We start from the raw sequence: 22,211 nt of genomic DNA, 5'->3' as shown, positions 1-22,211 counted from the left end.
GTATGTAAATGTAATGGAATACTACTGTTCTATAAGAAATGATGAGCAGGATGATTACCGAAAAGCCTGGAAAGACGTAAATGGACTTTTGTTGAATGAAGTGAGAGGAACCAGGAAAACATTTTACACAATAACTTCAAGATTATGTCATGCAAGAGTGTTCCAAATCATTATTGATCAGAGAAATGCAAATTAAGACAACTCTGAGATACCACTACACACCTGTCAGATTGGCTAAGATGACAGGAAAAAATAATGATGAATGTTGGAGGGGATGCGGGAAAACTGGGACACTGATGTATTGTTGGTGGAGTTGTGAACGAGTCCAACCATTCTGGAGAGCAATCTGGAATTATGCCCCAAAAGTTATCAAATTGTGCATACCCTTTGATCCAGCAGTGTTTCTATTGGGCTTATACCCCAAAGAGATACTAAAAAAGGGAAAGGGACCTGTATGTGCCAAAATGTTTGCGGCAGCCCTGTTTGTAGTGGCTAGAAATTGGAAATTGAATGGATGCCCATCAATTGGAGAATGGCTGGGTAAATTGTGGTATATGAATGTTATGGAATATTATTGTTCTGTAAGAAATGACCAGCAGAATGAATACAGAGAGGTTTGGAGAGACCTACATGAACTGATGCTAAGTGAAATGAGCAGAACCAGGAGATCATTATACACTTCGACAACAATATTGTATGAGGATGTATTCTGATGGAAGTGGACTTCTTTGACAAAGAGACCTAACTGAGTTTCAATTGATAAATGATGGACAGAAGCAGCTACACCCAAAGAAAGAACACTGGGAAACGAATGTGAACTATCTGCATCTTTGTTTTTCTTCCCGGGTTATTTTTATTTTCTGAATCCAATTCTCCCTGTGCAACAAGAGAACTGTTCGGTTCTGCAAACATATATTGTATCTAGGATATACTGCAACATATCTAACATATATAGGACTGCTTGCCATTTAGGGGAGGGGGTGGAGGGAGGGAGGGGAAAAATCGGAACAGAAGTGAGTGCAAGGGATAATGTAAAAAATTACTCTGGCATGAGTTCTGTCAATAAAAAGTTATTATTAAATTAAAAAAAAAAGATTATGTCATGCAGAACTAAGTCTGCAAGACTTAGTTCTTCTCAGCAATACAGTAATCCAAGGTAATTTCAATCAATTCAGGATGGAAAATGCCATCCACAATCAGAGAAAGAATTATGGAGACTGAAGGCATACTAAAGTGTACTATTTTCACCTTTTTTTTTTTTCTTTCACAAGATGGCAAAAAATGTTTTAAATGATTGTACATGTATAATCTATATCAGATTGCTTGTTGTCTTGAGGACAGGGGAGGGAGAAAAAATTGGAACTCAAAATCTTACAAAATTGAATGCTGAAAACTGTCTTTAAATGTACCTAAAGAAAAAATAAAGTAAAATATTAATTGAGGTGGGGAGAGAATATATAAAAATGATCAATTTTTTGAGAAGTAACAAAACAGGAATCTGATGAGATGTATATTATTTGGTGAATAACTGAACCTGTTATGGTATATAAATGTGGTAGAACGTGACTGTATTTTTAAAAAGTGATAAATGTATAGTTTCAGAAAAACCTGGGGAAATTTATGTGAACTGATGCAAAATGAAATGAACAGAATCAGGAAAACAACTTATACAACAGCAACAATATGGCAAAGTCAAACAATTCTGAAAGAGCTAAGGATTCTGACTAGCATTATGACTAATTGTGATTTCAGAGAACTTATAGTGAAACATACTACCCACCTGACAAAGAAGTGGAAATTGAGGGGATGTCCAGGAACATTAGGAACACCTAAACAAGTTGTGATATATGAATGTAATGGGATATCATCAAGCTATATAGAAAAGAGGAGCAGGATGGTTTCAGACTAGGTAAGACTTTTATGAACTGAAACCTAAGTGAAATGAGCAGAACCAGGAGAACATAGTATTATTTTCAGGAGGCGCAATGATGCTTCAATTTTCTTTTATTAATTATTGAAAATATGTTTAGCTTCTCTTTCTGATTGTAGCTTTCCAGTAATTTAATCATTCTTAAATCTTTGATGTGTCAACTATTTTGATATGAGATATTTTACATTTTCTTCTATCCACTTGGTCATCTAACTTTTGTCTCAATTTTCCTCGTGTCACAGAGTAACTTATTTCTTTTTGATCCCAATTTCCAAGAAGTTTGTGTAACGTGGTTAATATCTGTACTTCTTTTATTAAAACCATTGTTTTTCTTCTACATCTTTAATTTTGTGAATCTTTCCTTTGATACTCAATTCATTAAAAACCAATTTTTTTAACTTTAAAAATTCTTGCTTTACTTTTTTCTAGGAATTCTAACTCAATTTTTCTTTGAAGCTTTGCTTATAAATGTATGGGAGTTACTCTCTTCTTCACTGTTTCTGCCATGAGTAGCCAGTTTGGGAGTATATGCAAATTCAGACAAAAAGAACTTTCAGCTATTCCTTGGTTATCCTACAACATGTTCCAAAAGCAAGCAGGCTGAGAGTCATGAGACTCTGTTAAATTCCAGAAGTCAAAGCCACACAATTACTGCTTCCTGCTCCTTGCCCAGGAATAAACCACAGATTACAATTACTCTCTAGGTGAAGTTTGGCTCTTCAGCCTATGATGGAGCTGCAAAACAGCTCTGGGGTATGAAAGACAAGATTTCAGCTGGCCTCTCTTCTGCTTCCTTCACAGCTTTCAGGCCTTTCTGTGTTGGGTATAGGACTTTATTCTGTCCTGCTGCAAATCTCAGGGTCCGTCTAAGTCTTCATGCAGGAAGATTCCACATAATACCCTCTTGGCTGTTCCCCATTCACAGGGTCAGAAAACCTGTCTCTTTATGCTGACTTGGATTTGTCAATCAACATTGTGAATTTGATGAGTTTTCTAAAACTTTTTGTTGAGGTGCGTGTTAGTGTGGGTGCGTGTGAGACGGTGGTTGTAGAAGTTTAGCTATACTGCTTCCTTCTATTCTTATTAGTCTTCTTATAATATTAATTCTTCTACCCATTAGATCTGACATCACATCTTCTTTGAGACATAATTGAGGAATTGATGCTCTTTCCCTAGACCTTTAGTGATAGTTTGCGTGAAAAAGCAAAACATTTATTGTACAGGATGTAACAAATGGGAAATGATTATGAACTGGAAATAAAAATAACAACAACAAAAGCAAATCTATAAATATACTTCAAGATTGGCAAAGAATCTTACAAATCTCTCATTAACCCAAATAAATGATAGGAATGCTATCATTACCTTCATTGTATAGAGGGAGATACTAAGTTACTTGTCTAGGGTCAGACCTTTAATAAGCATTACATAATTAATAAATTGATAAAAAGGTAAATTTAATTTCAGGTTCAGATTACTGTACCACCTAGTTGCATCATATCAAAAGTTTTGCTGGAAAGTAATATATTATAAAACATTTATGGTTTAACTCACAAAATTATCTGGGCGTTTTAGAACTAATTTCTTGCTAAAAGTCTTGTTATCTTTTAGTTCTTACCCTAGTTAATTCAACTTAATGATCACACCACCACCCCCATTTACAGAATGCTTCCTTTTTTAACAAAGAAAAATAAAGATGTAAAGCCTACATGGCAGACAAATAAGTGGCACAGAGGATAGAGTATCAGACCTGGAATCAGACTCATCATCTTCATGAGTTCAAATATGGCCTCAGACACTCACTAGATGTGTGACCCCGGATAAGTCACTTCACCCTATTTGCCTCAGTTTCCTCATCTGTAAAATGAACTGGAAAAGGAAATGGCAAACCACTACAGTATTCTGAACAAGAAAACCCCAAATAGGGTCACAAAAAGTTGAACATGACTAAAAATGACTGGACAAAACCAACTAATGTGATCAATTCTGAAGATGTAAAATTCTATATCTATAGCTCCCCACCTTATTATTTAAGAGAAAGGAGGAATATTTCATCAATAGTTCTTATAGCAACATGAACCAAAGCATTCAATGAAGTATCAATAGGCACAGTAGCACTGAAGGCTATTAACACCATGGCTCCAAAAGCTCTGGGTGGCCCAAGAGGTCAGGGGGAAAGGGATCTGGGGTTTTTCCTTATCCCCATGAGCTGCTTGCTGCTGGGTCCTTCTCCTCCTTGGCCATGCCAAATAAAGGAAATCCTGACAGATGTAGAACTCATCAGGATTTGACAGTAAAACAAACACTTAATCCTTTTCTCAAAGGTCCAGGTTCCTTCTGAAAAATCCCTGTCTTCAAGAAGCTGCCCAGATGCCACCTCCCAAGGATACCTTTTTTTGTAGATATTTAGTTTAGTTACTGATGTACAAATTGTGTCCCTATCATAAAATGCAAACTCTTTAAAAGCAAGGCCTATTTTATTTTTGGCATTGTGTTGCCAGCACCTAGCATAGTCCCTTGCACACAGTAGATACTTTTGTTGAACTCAATGGAAAACAATACCAGTCTGAAGAATTTGTGTTATATTGCAACAACCAGATTGAAAACAATATAGAGATGAACTCATACTTATTGTGTGGTACTCAAGTGCTAGATCTGGAGCAAATTAGTATTAATTCCTGGCTCTCATATTTACTGGCTTTATAATTGGACAAGTACCCTTAGAAGGCTGAGCCTAAAAGATTACTTATAAAATGTGAGTAATGCTGTTTGGACAGTCAGTATACCTCAGCTTTTATAAGGAAAGTGCTTTGTAAAAAAAAATTATAGAAATATGCTTATTTTAAAGGCTATTAGATAGAGCTATAACATATAGGACACTGGCCCTGGAGTAAGGAAGACCTGAATTCATGTGATTAAAGATGCTAGCTGGTGTGACCCTGAGGCAAGTTACCTGTTTCTTCATCCATAAATTAAGGATAATGGCACCCAGAGTTGTTGTGAGGTTAAAATGAAATATTTATAAAGCACTTTGCATATCTCAAAGTACTTTATTAATAGCAGCTATTGTTGATATTATTATTATTAACGAATTGGAAAAGCAGCACAAGAGAACCTGTGATTTTATGAAGACATCCAAATATATTTGGTGTTAGTTCATTGTTCAGGCATGATAATCCACAAAACATGAACTATAACTCCTCAAAATGACCATAAATCAAACCATTTTGAGAAATTCTTTAGCATGAATATTTACTTCCTAATGAAGAAAATATGTGATTGTCAAGCACTAACTAAATGGAACCAAACAAAGTAGAAGAGAGAAAGAAGCAGCTCTCTATGCTAGCTTTCATGTGAAAAATCTGACCCACTACTAGAATAACAAGTCATTCTTGTCTAAGAAGACATAAAAATTCGGAAATTATGGGAATATATGTGAGAGTTAAGCATCTCTGAAAAAAATTATATACAAAGATTTAACATTAAAATAAGACAACTGCACTTTCCAAAACATTTAAATAATTCCTCAAATTCTTTGATCAAGACTAAAAAGCATTTGTTATGAAAGTTACTTAGAATTCTGATTATTTTGCCCTGTCTCAAAAAAAAAAGTTTCAAGGCAGTTTGATTTTTTTTTAATTATTGTGTAGGATCTCTCAGGTAGGCATCTCTCCCTTTTTAATGTTTTCCTTCAGACTCTCCTCTACAGTTTGAAAAGTCTTTTATACATTGTTGTTTTTGATAAAATAGATATAAATGAAAATCAAAACAAACTAATTAACAGCACATAGCCAATATAAAATATTCTTTTGGGCATTTTTGCATTGAAACTTATTTCAAGGGACAGATAAGTGGCATAGTGGATACAGCACCAGCCCTGAAATCAGAAGCTCCTGAGTTCAAATCTGGCCTCAGATACTTAATACTTCATAGCTGTGTGACTCTGGGCAAGTCACTTAACCCCAACTCCCTCAGCCAAAAAAAAAAAAAATAAATAAAAGAAAAGAAACTTATTTCAAAGTGCTTTAGAACAGCTCAAATTAGAAACCTTTAAAAACTTTACTTACATTCATTTTCCTCATGCTTTTAAAATCAGTTTCTTCTGTTTCATGACTATATTTCCCTCCTTTAAAAAGTAAATTATTGAAGAAAAATCTACTCTCCCTCATCAGTAAATAGATAATTCTAAATAATACCTTGCCAAGATAATCATTCAAGGGCTTGAAGGAGTTTAACAAATATAATTCTTGTACAACATAGTATCATATAAATTTACATTTTAAGCATAAGCTCAAAATTAATTTTTTCTAAGTTGTAGTAAGATTAAATAAAACCAGTCATCTTCAAATACCGTTGTAAGAAAATAGATAATTTACATCTTTCCAATGAAGGCCTTTAGACATTAGTAATTTTCCTTTGATTCTTTGATTTGTAATAGCAATAGACTACTAATATACTAATATACTTATGTAAAAGTTCCTTAATATGTCTAAATCCGCAAATATTGCTGCATAACATGCTTCCTAACTATGGATCTAAAGTAAATTAAGCAAGACCCTTGAATCTATTAGAATTTGGAATTCTCATACTGATCTTTATTCAGCTCCAACAAAATGTATACCATAATTCAGTTTAGTAAAAAAACCAAAAATACCTTGAGTAAACTGTAAATCATGCTTTATAAGTATTACTATTTATACTGTATCATGGTACTGTTGTGATTTTTAAAATATAAAAAGCATTTAAGAACATTGCTGAATCCACACATAATATTGTCTAATTTTCTAAATGCAGTACTAACAATAAAACTGCTGTTATATCAGTGTTACTCTGAAAACAAAGATTTAACCTAAGAAGGGATCCTCATACTTGAAAAAGCTGGGAACCACTACAGTATGTCAGTCCCCTAATTTAAAAAAAAAAATAAAAAACTTAGACCAAATCTTTAAAACACAAGTAAAGTTGGTCACCTTCATCCTAATTTCTGAATCAGACTTTCAGTAGTTATCAATATGAAAAAACTTTGTGTAGTTATTGTATGTGTTTTTATCTATAAAGAAATGTGGCACAAAAAAAAATAGAATCGTAATTCATAAATTCTTATTTTATCTCCTTCAAGTTGCTAATGCCACATGACATTTCCCACAAAAGCCACTTTGGAGGGTTAATATTATCTTCATGCAAATATTCTTGGATATTTCTCAACAAAACAATAAAATTTAGATCCCATTTTCAATTTAAAATTGTATAACTTCTACATTTTAAAAAAGTTACATTTTTAGCAAAAAACTTTTAAAGAAAAATTGAGTTTTAAAAGGTGCTGTTTAAAAAAAAAAATACAACTGGAGCAGCTAGGTAGTACAGTATAGAGCACCAGCCCTGAAATCAGGAGGACCTGAGTTCAAATCTGGTCTCATACAATGAACACTTCCTAGTTGTGTGATCCTGAGCAAGTCACTTAACCCCAATTGCCTCAGCAAAAAAATACCCCAAAATAGTACTTAAAATCTTACTTAACTTTGCTGCAAAAAAAGACTATTAATATGAGAAAATAGGAAATCATCTAAATTATTGAAATTTTACTGCAGATAAATTTCTAAATGGTATGTAACAAACAATAAGCCACTATAAAAAAACTGCAATATAAATTAAAGAGCAGTAGGTACAACTAACCTTTCTTCCTGGTTTTAGGCCTTTTTTTCTTGTTTTGAGATTTTCAGTGTGAGAGATGGTTTTTGTCAGGGAAACATTTTTAGGAGACCTGCCCTTCTTGGGGACTGAAGTCTGTCCAGGTGGTTTAGCCCGACCTGGTTTCTTGCCCCGCTGTGCTGATATTGGAGCAGTTTTCTGTGGAGACTGCATTGAACGCCGAGTCACTTTGGAAGGGGAAGATTGTGTTTTTGCACTACTCTTTGTAATGGAAACTGAGAAAAAAAATACAAACAAACAAACAAACAAAAAAACAATATGAATGCCAGAATTTTAAGGCATTTTACCTAATTTTGACTGGTGTTTTACACAAGTAAACTTCACTTTTGAAACATATTTAAGACTATCAGATACAAAGTCACTTATATTTAAAAATAATAATATTTAGATAAAATCAATTTTCAAATAGTCTTTTAAACCCAGAAAACACTTATTATTTACAAGGTAAGAAAATGAAACTTTCAACTTATCAACTCACCTTTTGAATGCCTTCCAGAAGGCTAATGATAGAAAAACATCTTTCCTTCATGTAACATATTCACATACAAGTATTACTTTGCTCCTCACTAGAATCAGACAATAAGCTTCCAAATGGAAAAAAATCTAGAGTAATGTTCTATTCTTGAATGAAATGCTTCATAAGATTCTGAAAGCATAAATACTTAAGACCATGAATCTATGTCTAATCACAAATATAGCTTACTGTTTCAGGTTGAATAAGACTTGTTCCTTGAATCATGATTATTGTTTCTTTATGAAGCATTTACTTTCCACTAGATACTCATTACTCCCCAACCCAGCTAGGATTGAATATCTTATAAAATTGGTTGTAATCAAAGTCACTTAAAAATTTTAAATATTCATGATTCAGTTGCTCTATTTTTCATTCTAAAACAAAGCAAAAAAAAAAAAAATCACCTAACCTAAGAAATGATGTCAAGTAAGAAATTGCTATGGGAATGTTTTGTATAATTTTTATATATACATTTATAAAAGCTATGCAAAGTAAAATCAATTTAATTTTTAAAAGATGTACATTTATTAACTTATCACTTCATATTACTTCTCCATTCTACTATATGAACAGATGAGAGTATATTAATCCTTAGACATTTTTTAAATTAGGATTTGACTCCTTACAGATGATACAAGAAGCTTCTCCATTTTACTTTCCAATAAGATTTTCGGGACATTCATTGACTGACCAATATTATTCCATTTCTTCTGCATCATGACTGACCATACTCTTCTGGACACAAATGTCTCTCAGGATAAAAAGACATTATTCTCTAATTTTTCTTTCAATTTATATGGCTGCTGCTCCTCAATTTCCTGTTATATCAACAGCCATATCACACCTGTACAAAGCAAAACTATGTCCAACATCCTTCATCTTTCTCCTATCTACACTTACTCACTTGATAATTTCAGTAAGTTGGGGACAATTATTGATTCTATATGATCTGGGAATTAGATCTATGTAACCAGTTATAATCTGTCTCCTGATTTCTGATCCAACACAAGAACAACTTGAGACATTTCTAACTATGTTCCAAAAGATATCTCAAACTGTACATTTCGAAAATAGAATTCTTTATCTTCATTCCCTCTCCACCCCCACCTCTTTTCTAAACCTTTCTTCTTTTATTGAGGGCACTATCCTTACAATCCATCTATATTCATAACTCCACATCCTCAACTCCTGCTTTACCCTCATTCCAGAGTTTCCCATCATTGCCAAGATGTTGTTGAATGCATCCAACTTGTTGCCCCCTTAAATCAGGCTATCAACCTGGTGCTTGGAGACAAAAGCCTCCCATTAGTTACCCTGCTCTGGGACCCTTCTCCAAACCGTTTTCTACACAGCTGCCAAAGTATAGGTTTGACCAACTCATAATCTCAGTTCAATAAAATGAAGTAGTTATTATAAAAGGATCAAAAACTGCTTGTTTGATTTTTAAAGCTCTGCAGAGAGCTTTGCAACTATGTAGAACATAGCTTCAACCTACCTTTTCAGGATTAGTGTATGTCATTATATTAGTGACTGTTTTCTTTTCATATTGTCCTGCAAGGAGGGCCTGGAACATATCTCAACTCTATATTAACAATACTTTTATTCATCTATAATTAACTTACTAGATCATTCCATTCTTTTTTTCCTTTTATAGTATCCCTAGCTATATATGCCCCCTCCCTCTGATCAATTATTGACAAATAACCAATTTTCTAACTTACTCTCCTAGAGAAATCAAAGCCTTTTACCAGGAGTAGTTTCCAAAAGGCCCAACTTGAATGTTCTTTTCCAACTTTCTGGACTCAAAGGAAGGTGTTCATAATGGCTAACCTCTCCAATTTCACTTTTCTCTCAAGCTATATTTTCTGGGACACTGATCGTTCAAATATTACCTCATCCATTTGATTCTATTTCTCTATTCTGATTCTTCTGTCTGAAATGTTCAAGTATGCTTTTAATTTGAAAAACAAAATTTTTTCCCACATCCTGCTCCTGAACCGGTTCTCTCTATATATCCCTAACAAACTCCTATAACAATTGTAATGCACTTTGTTGCCACCATTTCCTCACCAAGCATCTCTTTCTTTCCCCTGATAAATCTAACTTCTCAACTACCAGTATTTAATGGAACTAGTCCCCCCTGCCCGACATCAATTATCCATGACTAGGAAACAAAAGCTTTTTACATTTTCTATTCTCCTTGTTCTCTCTGATAAACTACTCTTACATCTCAAAACTCTATTCTTTTCTAGACTATCTATTATCCCATTCCTATCCTACTTCTATAATAAGTGTTTATAGTTTCCCTTTGCTGAAGTCCAACTTTTCTTTCCAATCCCTAAATAAAGAAATAACTTCACCATTCAGTCCTATGAAAAAAAATCATAAAACACCTTCAGAACAAAAACTTGCATTAATTAGATTTTCTACCTTCTGTATCCAATATAATGTATTTAAACTAAATGTTTTTCATTTCTATGGTAAGGGAAGATTGTGTATAAACTAATTTACTATTACGGTTTCTGTTATCAGAATTTTCCATTATCACTTCTACAGAAATGAGCTCTCAAATCTGTCCTGAGCTCCAGTCCCAAATCCTTAACTATATGCTGGATATTTCTACCTACATGTGTTGTCATCTCTAATTCAACTAAATTCTAACTCATTTTACTCCACCAAATAGTTTCCTGCCCTATTCCTCCATAAAAAGTGGAGTATAATATTGTTGTTCTCAATTTATTCCACATATTCAACATGCTGATTCTCTCCTCAAAATATCTCATTCAGGTTTAAAATTTTTAAAAAATGAGACATTGTGTAGTTTTCTCATATATGCTCCAGTAAAGACCTAAAAATGTCACCAGATCAAATAACGCTCAAGAACTCCAAAGAGAAAAAACAGTATGTTCAATCAGCTTAGACAGCAAGAAAAAAAGCAAGCTAGAAACTTAGACAAAGACAAAGGAATTCCATTAGAGAAGTCAGTGCAAGTACACATCAACAAGCTAGCAGTCTGCTAATAATCTAATTGAAGATGGTCTGAAGGGATTACTGAAGCTTGAAAGAGGGTAGGGAGGGAGCAAAAAAAGAGGAGGAAGAGATATGAGGACTCAAGTGGGGAGACAGAGAGGTAGAAAATCCTGTTTATGAAAACACACTTGGGGCCAGGAGCTGGAAGCAATCAGATCAAGATGAAGAGAGGAGGATAAATAGTAGACTCAAAAGCATTATAAGGTGAGAACTGAGACATTTTTCCAAAATTTGACCAATTCAAGAATTTGTTTGCCTGAGATTTTTTTTTTTTTTGCTTCCTTATAAGAGTAGGAAAAAAAGGTAGATATTCATTTGAAAAAAAAATTAACAAAAAGAGAAGGGGAAAAAACTTGCTTAATTTATGGAAAATGAGAATGGAATATGCAAAACTCAACACGGCAACATGAAAGATCAAAACAAATAATATGTTGAAAAATGACAAGAAGGTAGCTATTTTTAAAATTTCCAGGAAAAATATATCAAGAAGAATTAAGAATCATCAGACTGTGTCAGAGGAATAATTATCTATCTATCTCCCCCCATTAAAAAAAATGGATAGTTATATATGGATCAGAATCAGCAAAAAAGCCAAAATGAAAATATTCCACTCCTATCTAATAATGCAAATGTAATAATATTAAAAACCCAGGGCTCAGATCAAAGAAAAAGTAAAAAATCAGAAATACTGTTTATGAAACAAGAAATCAGAGACAGGATTACATAAGATTTAGAAATAACTACCATAAAGTAAAGAAAGAAAAGGGAATAAGAGCTTAGGAGGAGATAATAAAATTATGGCCAACATATGCTTCAACCTCAGAGGCAGATTGTAAAAGAGGTAAACAGAGGTAAACAAAGGAAATAGATGGGAGGGAAGGGAAAAGGAGCAGATCCATCAGGATCTGGACAAAGGAAGAGAGGGAAGAAAGTGAAAATGAAAGTGATTATTTTGATTACAAATCACTAGTTTATCCATATTCCTTGCCTTTCACCACATTCTTCCTAGTAAAGGTAGTAAAAGGGAAGAAAAAGTATAACAGGATGCAGGGAAATATCCCATCTGATTAGCATAATTGTGAAAAGTAGATGACTATATTAACAGAATTGAAGAGGGTAATACATGGTATTAGAAAGCAGATTCCAACTGAGTGGATGCCCATCAACTGGAGAATGGCTGAATAAATTGTGGTATATGAATATTATGGAATATTATTGCTCAGTAAGAAATGACCAACAAGATGATTTTAGAAAGGCCTGGAGAGACTTACATGAACTGATGCTGAGTGAAACGAGCAGGGCCAGAATATCATTATATACTTCAACAACAATACTTTATGATGACCAATTCTGATGGACCTGCTGTCCTCAGCAATGAGATGGAAATCAGTTCCAATGGAGCAGTAATGCTACACCCAGAGAAAGAACTCTAGAAGATGACTAAGAACCATTACATTGAATTCCCAATCCCTATATTTTTGCCCGCCTGCATTTTTTATTTCCTTCACAGGCTAATTGTACAATATTTTAGAATCCGTTCTTTTTGTACAGCAAATTAATGGTTTGGTCATGTATACTTATTGTCTATCTAATTTATATTTTAATATATTTAACATCTACTGGTCATTCTGCCATCTGGGGTAGGGGGTGGGGGGAAGGAGGGGAAAAATTGGAACAAGAGGTTTGGCAATTGTCATTGCTGTAAAGTTACCCGTGCATATAACCTGTAAATAAAAGGCTATTAAAAACAAACAAAAAAAAAGAACATGATTAAAACAAAAAACAACAACAACAACAACAACAACAACAACAACAACAACAACAACAACAACAACAACAACAAAAAGAAAGCAGATTCCAACCATATGCTATTTACAATAAACAGTACTATAACATAGAGAACCACATCAAAATGATGGAAAGGAAAAAAAAAATTTATAAAATGTACTTGGAAGCAAACTCCAAAATTTGGAGGTAGCAGGCAAAAAGAGTTAAATGAAATAAGGAAACTACATTATATTCAAAAGCACTATATAGAATATTTTCATTACTTAATAGACACAGACTGAAATGACAGCTTAATACTTAAAGGAAAAGCAAATAGAATCAAGAAGAGAAATAGGGGACAAAACTATAATAGGGAAACACAAGATACCTATAGGGAAACACAAGATACCCTTTGCAAAATTAGAAAAATCTAGCAAAAAAAATTTTTAAACCTCAGTAAACTATTTAAATTGTTAGATATAAACGCTTTTCTGATATGTAAGCATATGAGCATAAAAATTTCCCAGCTCTGTACTTGACACTGCTAACTACACTCTCCTCCTGGATACTTTTCTTCTGCTTCTCCTACCTATTATTCCTCACTTGGTGTTAATACACATCAGGTTTAATTATTGGTGTTCCCCCAAACTCTCATCCTGAACCCTTTTTTCTATTCTATCTATACTGTCTCTTTTTGTAATTTCATTAGCTCTCATAGATTCAGTTAGCTTTTCCATAGAGAAAACTCAAAAATTTATATTCAGTAATTCTATATCCTCAGTAACTTCCTGAGCTTCAGTTACTTGAGTATTTGAAAATGAATACTCAGGAAACATCTCAAATACAACAGCCTAAAACTAACTTTCTTTTAAATCCAAAACTTGTTCATAATGATAAGTATAACTCATTTCTGGAGAGGTAAGGAGGTTTGAGGCATTTGGGGTTCAATGACTTGTCCAGGATTGAACTTAGGGTCCTTCTGACTTCGGAACTGACACTCTTCATTGCTCTGTCTAGCTGCACTATCTTTAACAAAGTAAAAATGAGTTTCAATGGAATGAAGTCTGTCAGCACACTGTGTTAGACTTTGTCAACAAAACCATCACATACACACATATATCCTCCCATCCCACTCCCACTGTTCCATTCCAGGAAAGTAAGTGATTGGTAATTGAATGATATCATTAGGTAAGTCATGGAAAGTCCACTTAACTATACCAGTGCCAGGATCCCCAGGACCCCAAAATTTTTGTTTTGTTTCAGCTTTTGTTTGCTGGAGAAGGGTAAAGAAGACTGTTGTCTATATCTTCAGCTATGCTCCTTCTATAACAGTAAGTGAATAATATGAACAAGCATACTATTAGCAAAAAATAAGCCCAATATCGTTTTGTCAGTTCAGTCCATTCTGCCATGACAAGTCATCTTCCAAGAAGCTTGGGTTTCTTTATAACTTCCTGTATTCAGGCAGCCACCAAGGGTGTGTGTGTGTGTGTGTGTGTGTGTGTGTGTGTGCACGCGCACGCGCGCGTGCACGTTGGCATACCTGTCTCTCACACACACATACACACATAGAATATATGTGTGGATAGCCTGAAAAATCCCTCACACAACCCTACAGCCTGTATCTAAATGCAATACTGGCTAAAAGTAGATAATACAATCCTCAAATGTTTTAAAGTACTGGTTGCTGATTTCTCTTCCAATTGGCTGAATCTTGATTTTATATTTACTAGTTAAAAGAATACAATCTCTAGGCATATATGTGTATGTGTATGTATGGATATATAAAGAGTTGATCTTGTACTTCTGCAAAACCACTGTGATTTCCTACTCATTGTGTACAATGAGTGTGTTCAAGCAGATTGTAGCTGAAAAGAGTCATATTTTCAAAATCAAGTCCTCAGAACCACCCTTCACACTAAACACTGAAACATTCTGGTCTCAGGAGGGTTTCAGGATACTGAATTTTATACCAAAGAGACTGCTTTTATCAAAAGAACATATTACACATTCTGATGTGTAATTTCTGGTTGGTTTTTGGTTGTTGGTTATCAGAAATTAGTTATTTCTGATAACCAAACTTCACAGTAGCACATCTGGATGCCATACATATGTCCTCACATTCCATAGTTTTTTTCAGTCTAGTCAATCTGACCCCTATACAGAAGCCCATCATTGTAAGTCAATTACATAAACTGGCACTATTCCCAATGAGAGATAAGATCTCAGACTTTATGGTCTTTTAGGTGCTTCATTTTCAAAACCATTTTTAAATAAATCCTCTAATGCAAAGTGTCCTGAACTGAATTACCTATATCTAGCAGCCATGGTTTATATATAAATATAAATACACACAATCTGTCAGGCACTTAGAATTATATTTCAAGGATTAATGATGAAACATTTAATCCTCAAGAGTTGAGGATTAAACCATTTTAATAAATAAAAGTTTAATTCTATGGTTTAATTATAAATTAACTCTAATAGAGTCTTTAGGATTAAGTTATGTTTAGAGAATTTCTAGGTTATTGAAGCTAAATACTCGGGCAATACATACTTTAATTTTCTGCAAATCCATCAGAAAAAATAAAATGTAATAAATAAATGTGAATAAAGTCATATCTGAAAATCTTTCTTTCTAAATGAGGTCATGAAAAAATAATCAGGCTAAAGTTTTAGAGGCAAGGAAGAGCTTCATTATCTTTTATCCTAAACTTAGTCCTCTTCCAAATGTCCTTACTTCTGTTGAAGACACCATCATCCTTCTAAATCTCCCAAAGTCATAATCTCTGAATTATTCTCAACTCCTCATTCTCCTTCAACCCTATATATCTAACTTGCCAAGTCTTATTCTTTCTACTTCTACATCTTTTTAATCTGGATCCTTTTCTTCAATAGTACAGCCACCATTTTAATTTAGGCCTTTATAACTCCTTGCTTAGCTAGCTTTTCTTACAAAAGCCTCAACTGGCCTCCCTTCTTGGAGACTCTAATCATTCTTATACATTCTCTACTTAGTGGGAAAAGTGATTATCTTAAGTGACAACATCAATTCCCTACAAAAGCAAATTAAACTTCTATTTAACTTTTAAAGGTTTCACAACCTGGTCTTGATCCATCTTTTCCAATCCTCCCCACTCCCCCTCCTCCCCCAAAAAAAAATTCATCCTTTTCCCACTCTTCTCTCAAATTGATTTTCTCTCAGTTCTTCATACATGACTCTTAATCTCCATGACTTTACGATGGCTGTTGCTCATGTGTATAATGTTATCTCTTTATCTTCATTTCAAAGAATCCCTTTCACAGAATTAAGTCATAGTTTAAGTATCACCTATCACATGAAGACTTTCTTAATCCCTGTCCCCATTGCTAGTGCTCTCTTCCTCCCAAACTACTGATTTGTTTTCGTGCTTAGCTTTTGTATACTTGGTTAAACACACTTCTTGCCTCCTTCATTAAAATGACAGCACCTTGAGAGTAATGATCAATTCATCCTTTTTATGTGTATGCTCTATACCTAGTAGAGATCTTGGCATAAAACAGGTGCTTAATAAATGTTTTTTTGTTTGACTGAATGCAGAGCACATATATAAATGCTGACAATGTACTATCAAGGACACAAAAACTTCATGATCAAATGCAGAAAAATTAAACATGCCTCTTACTGTCTATAATACAATAAAAACGTTAATCAATAATGGGTCTTAAAACAAAAGATCCCAACTTAAATAGAAACTAAACAATTTAATCCTAAAGGGTTGGTGAATTGAAGACAAAATCACGGGGAAAAAAATTTTCATTTTAATAAACATTATCACAGCTATTCCAAACATTTTGTTCCCCCCTCAAAGGGGAGAAAATTAGTGCCAACTGCATCAATTATCTTTTGATCTTTGAAATAAGACAGTTTTTGTAAAGCTCTTAGCATACTATCTAGCACATAGAAGGCATTTAAAAAAATGCTTGTTCCCTTCCCCTAAGGACATCACTTCATCCTTCTCTGAAAAATGTTGAATCCATTCAACCAAGAATTACTTCTTTTATCTCATATCCCTCTTTATTTATGCTCCAATATCTCCCTTCACTAGTTTCTAAAGATGGGATGGCCATTCTACTTGCCAACACCAACACTTCTGCAAGTAACCTTGACCCAAATTCCTTCCAATTTTTTCCAGTTGATTTCCTAGACCATTATTTCTCAATCACTAATTTAAAATTTTTCACCAATTGGTTCCTTCCCAAATACCTACAAATATGCTATATCTCATCCATTTTTTATTCTTACGAGGATGGTCCATGCCAGTTCTACTTATTTTTGTTAAATTGCTAAAAAAAAAACCTATTTACATTTGTTACTACTTTCTCTCCTCACCTTTAAATCCCATGCAAATGAACCTCATCTTTTAAATGAAATTAATTAACAGCCAAATCTAATCACCTTTACTTAATTTTTATTTTTTACCTAATTTATATAATACATATAACTAATATATACATAAATTTAATATTTAATTCTCATCCTTCTCGACCTCTAAGGTATGTGATATTCTTGGATTTAAGCAAGACAAAATTGCAAAATGATCAGCTTCACTCTCTTCCAGAAACAATGAAGTTCAGTGGGAAGATAAAAGACTGGATGAATAGTGACAACCTCAAATGCACGAGATGTCTGACTAATCTCTAAAGTTACACAGTGCCAGCTTCAACTGCCTTCATGGGTCTTAGGTTCTCATCCATCCATTCTGACAATGGGTTTGAGACCTGTTTGTTACCCTCACCTTGCTATTAAGTCCTCTGCCAAAACAGTCTCTAGGTATTGCTGTTGCATATGTTATAGCTTCCTGAAGCTACATATGAAAGTTGTGTGAAAACAGACACCAAAGGTGGATGAAAGCCTTGTAAAGAACTCAATATGCCCTTACATCAGAACTCCTCCTCCCTGAACACTCCACATATATATATATGTAATTAAACCATCTTTATTCTTATACATTTAACACAATTATGAAGATCAAAGTGGTAAAAACTGACAGGAATATGCCTTTTGAATCTTGGTCATAAAGCTACTCAAAACTTTCACTAGTGTGATGACTGCGTAATTAAAAATTAAAATCAGCGGGAGTCAGGAATTCAGGTTAAGGGAAAAATCTTCAATCTTTATTCTCAGTAGAGGTGAAGAAGGATTGCAATAGCAATATGGGCAGCTGCAACAGGACCAGCTAGCAGAGGTGAAGGGGGGTTGCAGGTGAAAAGGGGATTGGAGGTGAAGGGCGGTCGTGATAGCAATGTGAGCAGCTCTGTCAAGATGCCAAGCAGCAGCCTCTCTTTCCCCTTCCCTTTCCACTCCCCTGCCTCCATCCACCAAAATCGTCATTTCCTATACAACACATCAGGACTTGCACAAAGAGTAGGTGGGGCCATTCTTTCTCTAAGCACATATATTAATAGACTATGGTCCAATTACTATTTAGCTTCACATGCTTGGGACCTCAGTGCATCAACTCAAACCTCAGCCCATTACAGACTAGTATGTTGCATATGTGGAATTTCTTAGTTTACTTATCTAATTTAAATAAGCAAACATTGTCAGGCTTCTAATAAAGTACTTCTGATGTCTTCCAACATAAAGATGACACTGGATTATTCCAAGGTAGAGGTGGGGAACATCTAGCCTGTGAGCCATGAAAATTGTTTGGTCTATTCCTGCCAAGGCAACCACAAGTAATGATGAGCTGAAAGCTATGTACAACGACCTGTTTAAGTTGGTAATTCTGTATGGCATATGAATGAGATTCCCCAGCTCTGTTCTAAGAATTCACCTTATCAATCCCTGTACTAAAGCCTTCCAGAGACCGAAAAGTTTGTCTTCAAGTGTTCATAGTCTGGTTAGAGATAATACATAAACAAGTGGCTATTAAATATACAAGTGGTATTATACATGAAGGACATTAAAGAACAGGCATCACACGTATAATGCAAATTCTGATTGTGGGCTCAGAAATTAGATGCCTGTTTTCCAAGAAGCTACTTAATTAAATTTAAGTGATGAAAAAATTTTACTCACTTATCTACTCAAGTATAGAAGTATCTGCTTTGATGCTGAGTCATTTCAATCATGTCCAACCCTTTGTGAACCCGGTTGGATGTCACAGCAAAGATACTGGAGTGGTTTGCCATTTATTTCTCCAGTGAATCATTTTGTCAAGAATTGAGTTCTTCCTGACTCGAGGCCCAATGCTCTCTCCACTAAGTCACTGGCTACCTAATCTGCATAAATGATCAAATGAGATAGTCCCTGTAAACTATTTTGTAAACATTAAAGTGCTAACTAAAGGTGAAATCTTATCACATTCAATGTCAATGAAGAAAATACCTACCAATAATGAAATCTTTGATTTTTAAACTAGAATAAGAATTTCTGTATCTAGAAGAAAGAAAGGGTAAGAAATGGGAACTGTCTTTCTTCTAGATATAGAAAACCCTTAAGAAATGGGAATGTAGGCAGAGTACATATTAAGTAAAAATGTCTCAAAAATTTTTTTCTGGGTAAGCAGAAAGATAAAGATTTAGGTGTTTTTCTTTCTTGAAACATATAATCTATATAACTAATAATGCTTTACTAATTTACTGTGGGGAATTCAGGAGGCATAAAAGATGTTTGAATAAAACATGATGCCTTTTCCCATTACATATGGGACATACTAAAAATGTCTGCCTTTACAAAAAAAAAAAAAAATTAAGGCAAAATGACAAGAAAGATCTTTCTATATTTCCTCTACATAAGTAACAATGATTTCTGCAAAAGCAAAATAAATAAGTGAATGAATGAATAAATAAATAAATGTATGATTTGTCCAAAAGCAAAAAGAAATTAAAAATAATCATATGTTAATGCATGTAAATGTATGAGTGTTCTTTTTTAAAAAATGATAATTTTCTTTCAAACATTTTTCCTTTTGCATTACTTTTCACTTTCTACTAGCAAATAAGGAGCTCAATCATATGAGAAATAGAAAAGCTGGTAATTTTTTTAACCATGAGAGCTCTGATAAGAGAAACAGGTGTTCCTCAGAAAGATTTAAAATATACTATTAAATACACATACACGTGTGTGTGTGTGTGTGTGTGTGTCTAGATATCAAAATAAAGGGAAGAAGGGCAGATTGGAGAAGTGTTTCCTAAGTATTAGGCTCTGACTATCTTAAAAATCTTTCTTAGACATAAAAAGCTAGTCAACAAATTTTTGAAATTTTAAAACAATTAAGTAACAAATAACAATAAATAGGTAACAAAAAGAATTACCAGAACCTATTACCTATTATTTATATGCCCACAGAAATCACAACAAAATAAATAGGCTCAAAAATATAAAATGCACAAACAAAATAAAAAGTACTTGAAAGGTAGTAAATTTTTTCATCAAATTTTTCTGATAAGAACTCATTTCAAAGTCATTCCCCTAAATAATGCAGAAATATGAATAAATTGTTCCCAAAAGAACTGCATACTAAGAACTATATCAGAGAATGCTTTAAGTTACTACTAATAAGGGAAATATGAATGGAAATAAAGCAGAAAGTTGGAATCAATGATGAAATATGGGAATAGTCAATATTGGAGATATGACAGAAATATGCTCCTAAGTATGAAAATGGTACAAACATTCTTTATTTTTCAGAAAAGTAGCTTAAAAATTCATTTCTATTCATTTTATTTTAAAGAATGGAATACTACAGATGTGAAATGGTACAGGCACTTTCAGATGAGGCTGTTCTAACATTAAACTATTCCCTCCAACTCATGCCATCCCCATCCTTCTCTTCCTCCCCCTACCCCCATATACACACTTACCTTGCTTTAATATTTTATACTATCTGGTCTATACTTTGATGTATATGTTCTCCAATTTTGTTTTCGCTATAGAATTAGCTACATGGGGTTCCTTTGATAAATACTATGTATTCATTGTGGAATTGATATTGGTGGGAACAGAGTCAAGTTTTAAGATATATAGCTTGGGTCATGCTACTTCACCCAATATTGATAAAGCAATCATAAATTACATTGAACCTGATCATGTCAACTAGTTAAATAATATTTAAGAGAATAGGTAATATATACTCCTACTCTGGTAACCCCTTATTTCTGAGAAAAGGAGAGTGGCTTTTAACCCCCAATTTCCTGCTTCCTCCCCTGGAAGAATTGAAAGTGTACTCTAGAGAAATTTCAGGGGAGAAGAGATTAGAAATAACTAATCCTCTTCCCTTTGAGCCACACAATGATATCCCTATGCTAAATTCAGGGGGGTACAATCCTTGCTACAAAGACAAATATAATTGATCAAAAGTTGCCCACAGGTAAAATCTAAAAAAGAGAGAAAATCTATAACAAGAAAAAAGTATAAACTCCAAGAAAAAAAAAAAGACCTACAATGATAAAACATCAAAAAAATTAAGGAAGAGGATTTGGTTTTTTATTTTTTATTTTTTTAATGAAATCTGAATTGAAATCAGAACTCTGGAGAAAAAGCTAAAGGATTATATATAGGCTAATAAAATATTATACAATATACAAACCACAAAAATATAAAATACAAAACCACAATCTTCCAAAGACAAGGGTAAGACTTCAACCTCTGTCCACACAACCCCTACAATGTGACTTAACTTTTCCTAAAACTTATCATACTCTTCTTCATTCTTCATTCTCTTCCCTTTCACAGCCCATAATAGAAAAAGCTATCCATACTCATGATATTACTTCCTCTCACCTCAGTCACTTCTTACAATCTGATTTCTGACTTTACAACTCAACTAAAATTTCTCTTTCCACAGTTATCACTGAACTCTTTATTGTTAAATACAATGGCCTTTTCTTATCCCTATTTCATGAGGTGTCTGCCTGATATCAAATTTTATGATATGACTTCATCTCCAGGATACTTATCCTCATCCTGGATGTTCCATTATTCAATTAATCAATAAGTTACAAAATTAAATTGTTTTGGTTCCATCAAATGAATCCATTCCCTTGTCTCTCCATTCCACCACTTTTGTTCAGGATTTCATCACCAAATAGAAAATTTGACAACTGAAAGGAACTTAAGACATCTAATCTAGCCCATAAGTGAAAATGATTCCCACTCCAACAAACATAACAGGTGGTTGGTTTAGCCTCTGCTTAAAGATATCCATGATGAGAAATGCCACTGTATTCATGAGGTGGCCCATACTATGTCTTGATAGTTCTAATTTTTAGGGA

The 22,211-nt window shown here is 33.8% G+C and overlaps 1 protein-coding gene across 2 annotated transcripts in view; it reads right to left on the bottom strand.

The window, feature by feature from the left end:
* SCML2 (Scm polycomb group protein like 2) overlaps positions 1–22,211 on the bottom strand; it is a 154,863-nt gene that overhangs the window by 50,309 nt on the left and 82,343 nt on the right. For both annotated transcript variants that reach the window (XM_051984420.1, XM_051984422.1), the window contains one exon: positions 7,604–7,854. In XM_051984420.1, coding sequence (XP_051840380.1) covers positions 7,604–7,854 — 251 coding nt within the window. The remainder of the gene's footprint in view (positions 1–7,603; positions 7,855–22,211) is intronic.

Source organism: Antechinus flavipes, chromosome 3 (assembly GCF_016432865.1).
Source record: "Antechinus flavipes isolate AdamAnt ecotype Samford, QLD, Australia chromosome 3, AdamAnt_v2, whole genome shotgun sequence".
Taxonomy (NCBI): Eukaryota; Metazoa; Chordata; class Mammalia; order Dasyuromorphia; family Dasyuridae; genus Antechinus; species Antechinus flavipes.
Note: the sequence above shows the minus strand (reverse complement) of the source record. Positions and strands in the feature narration are given on the sequence as shown.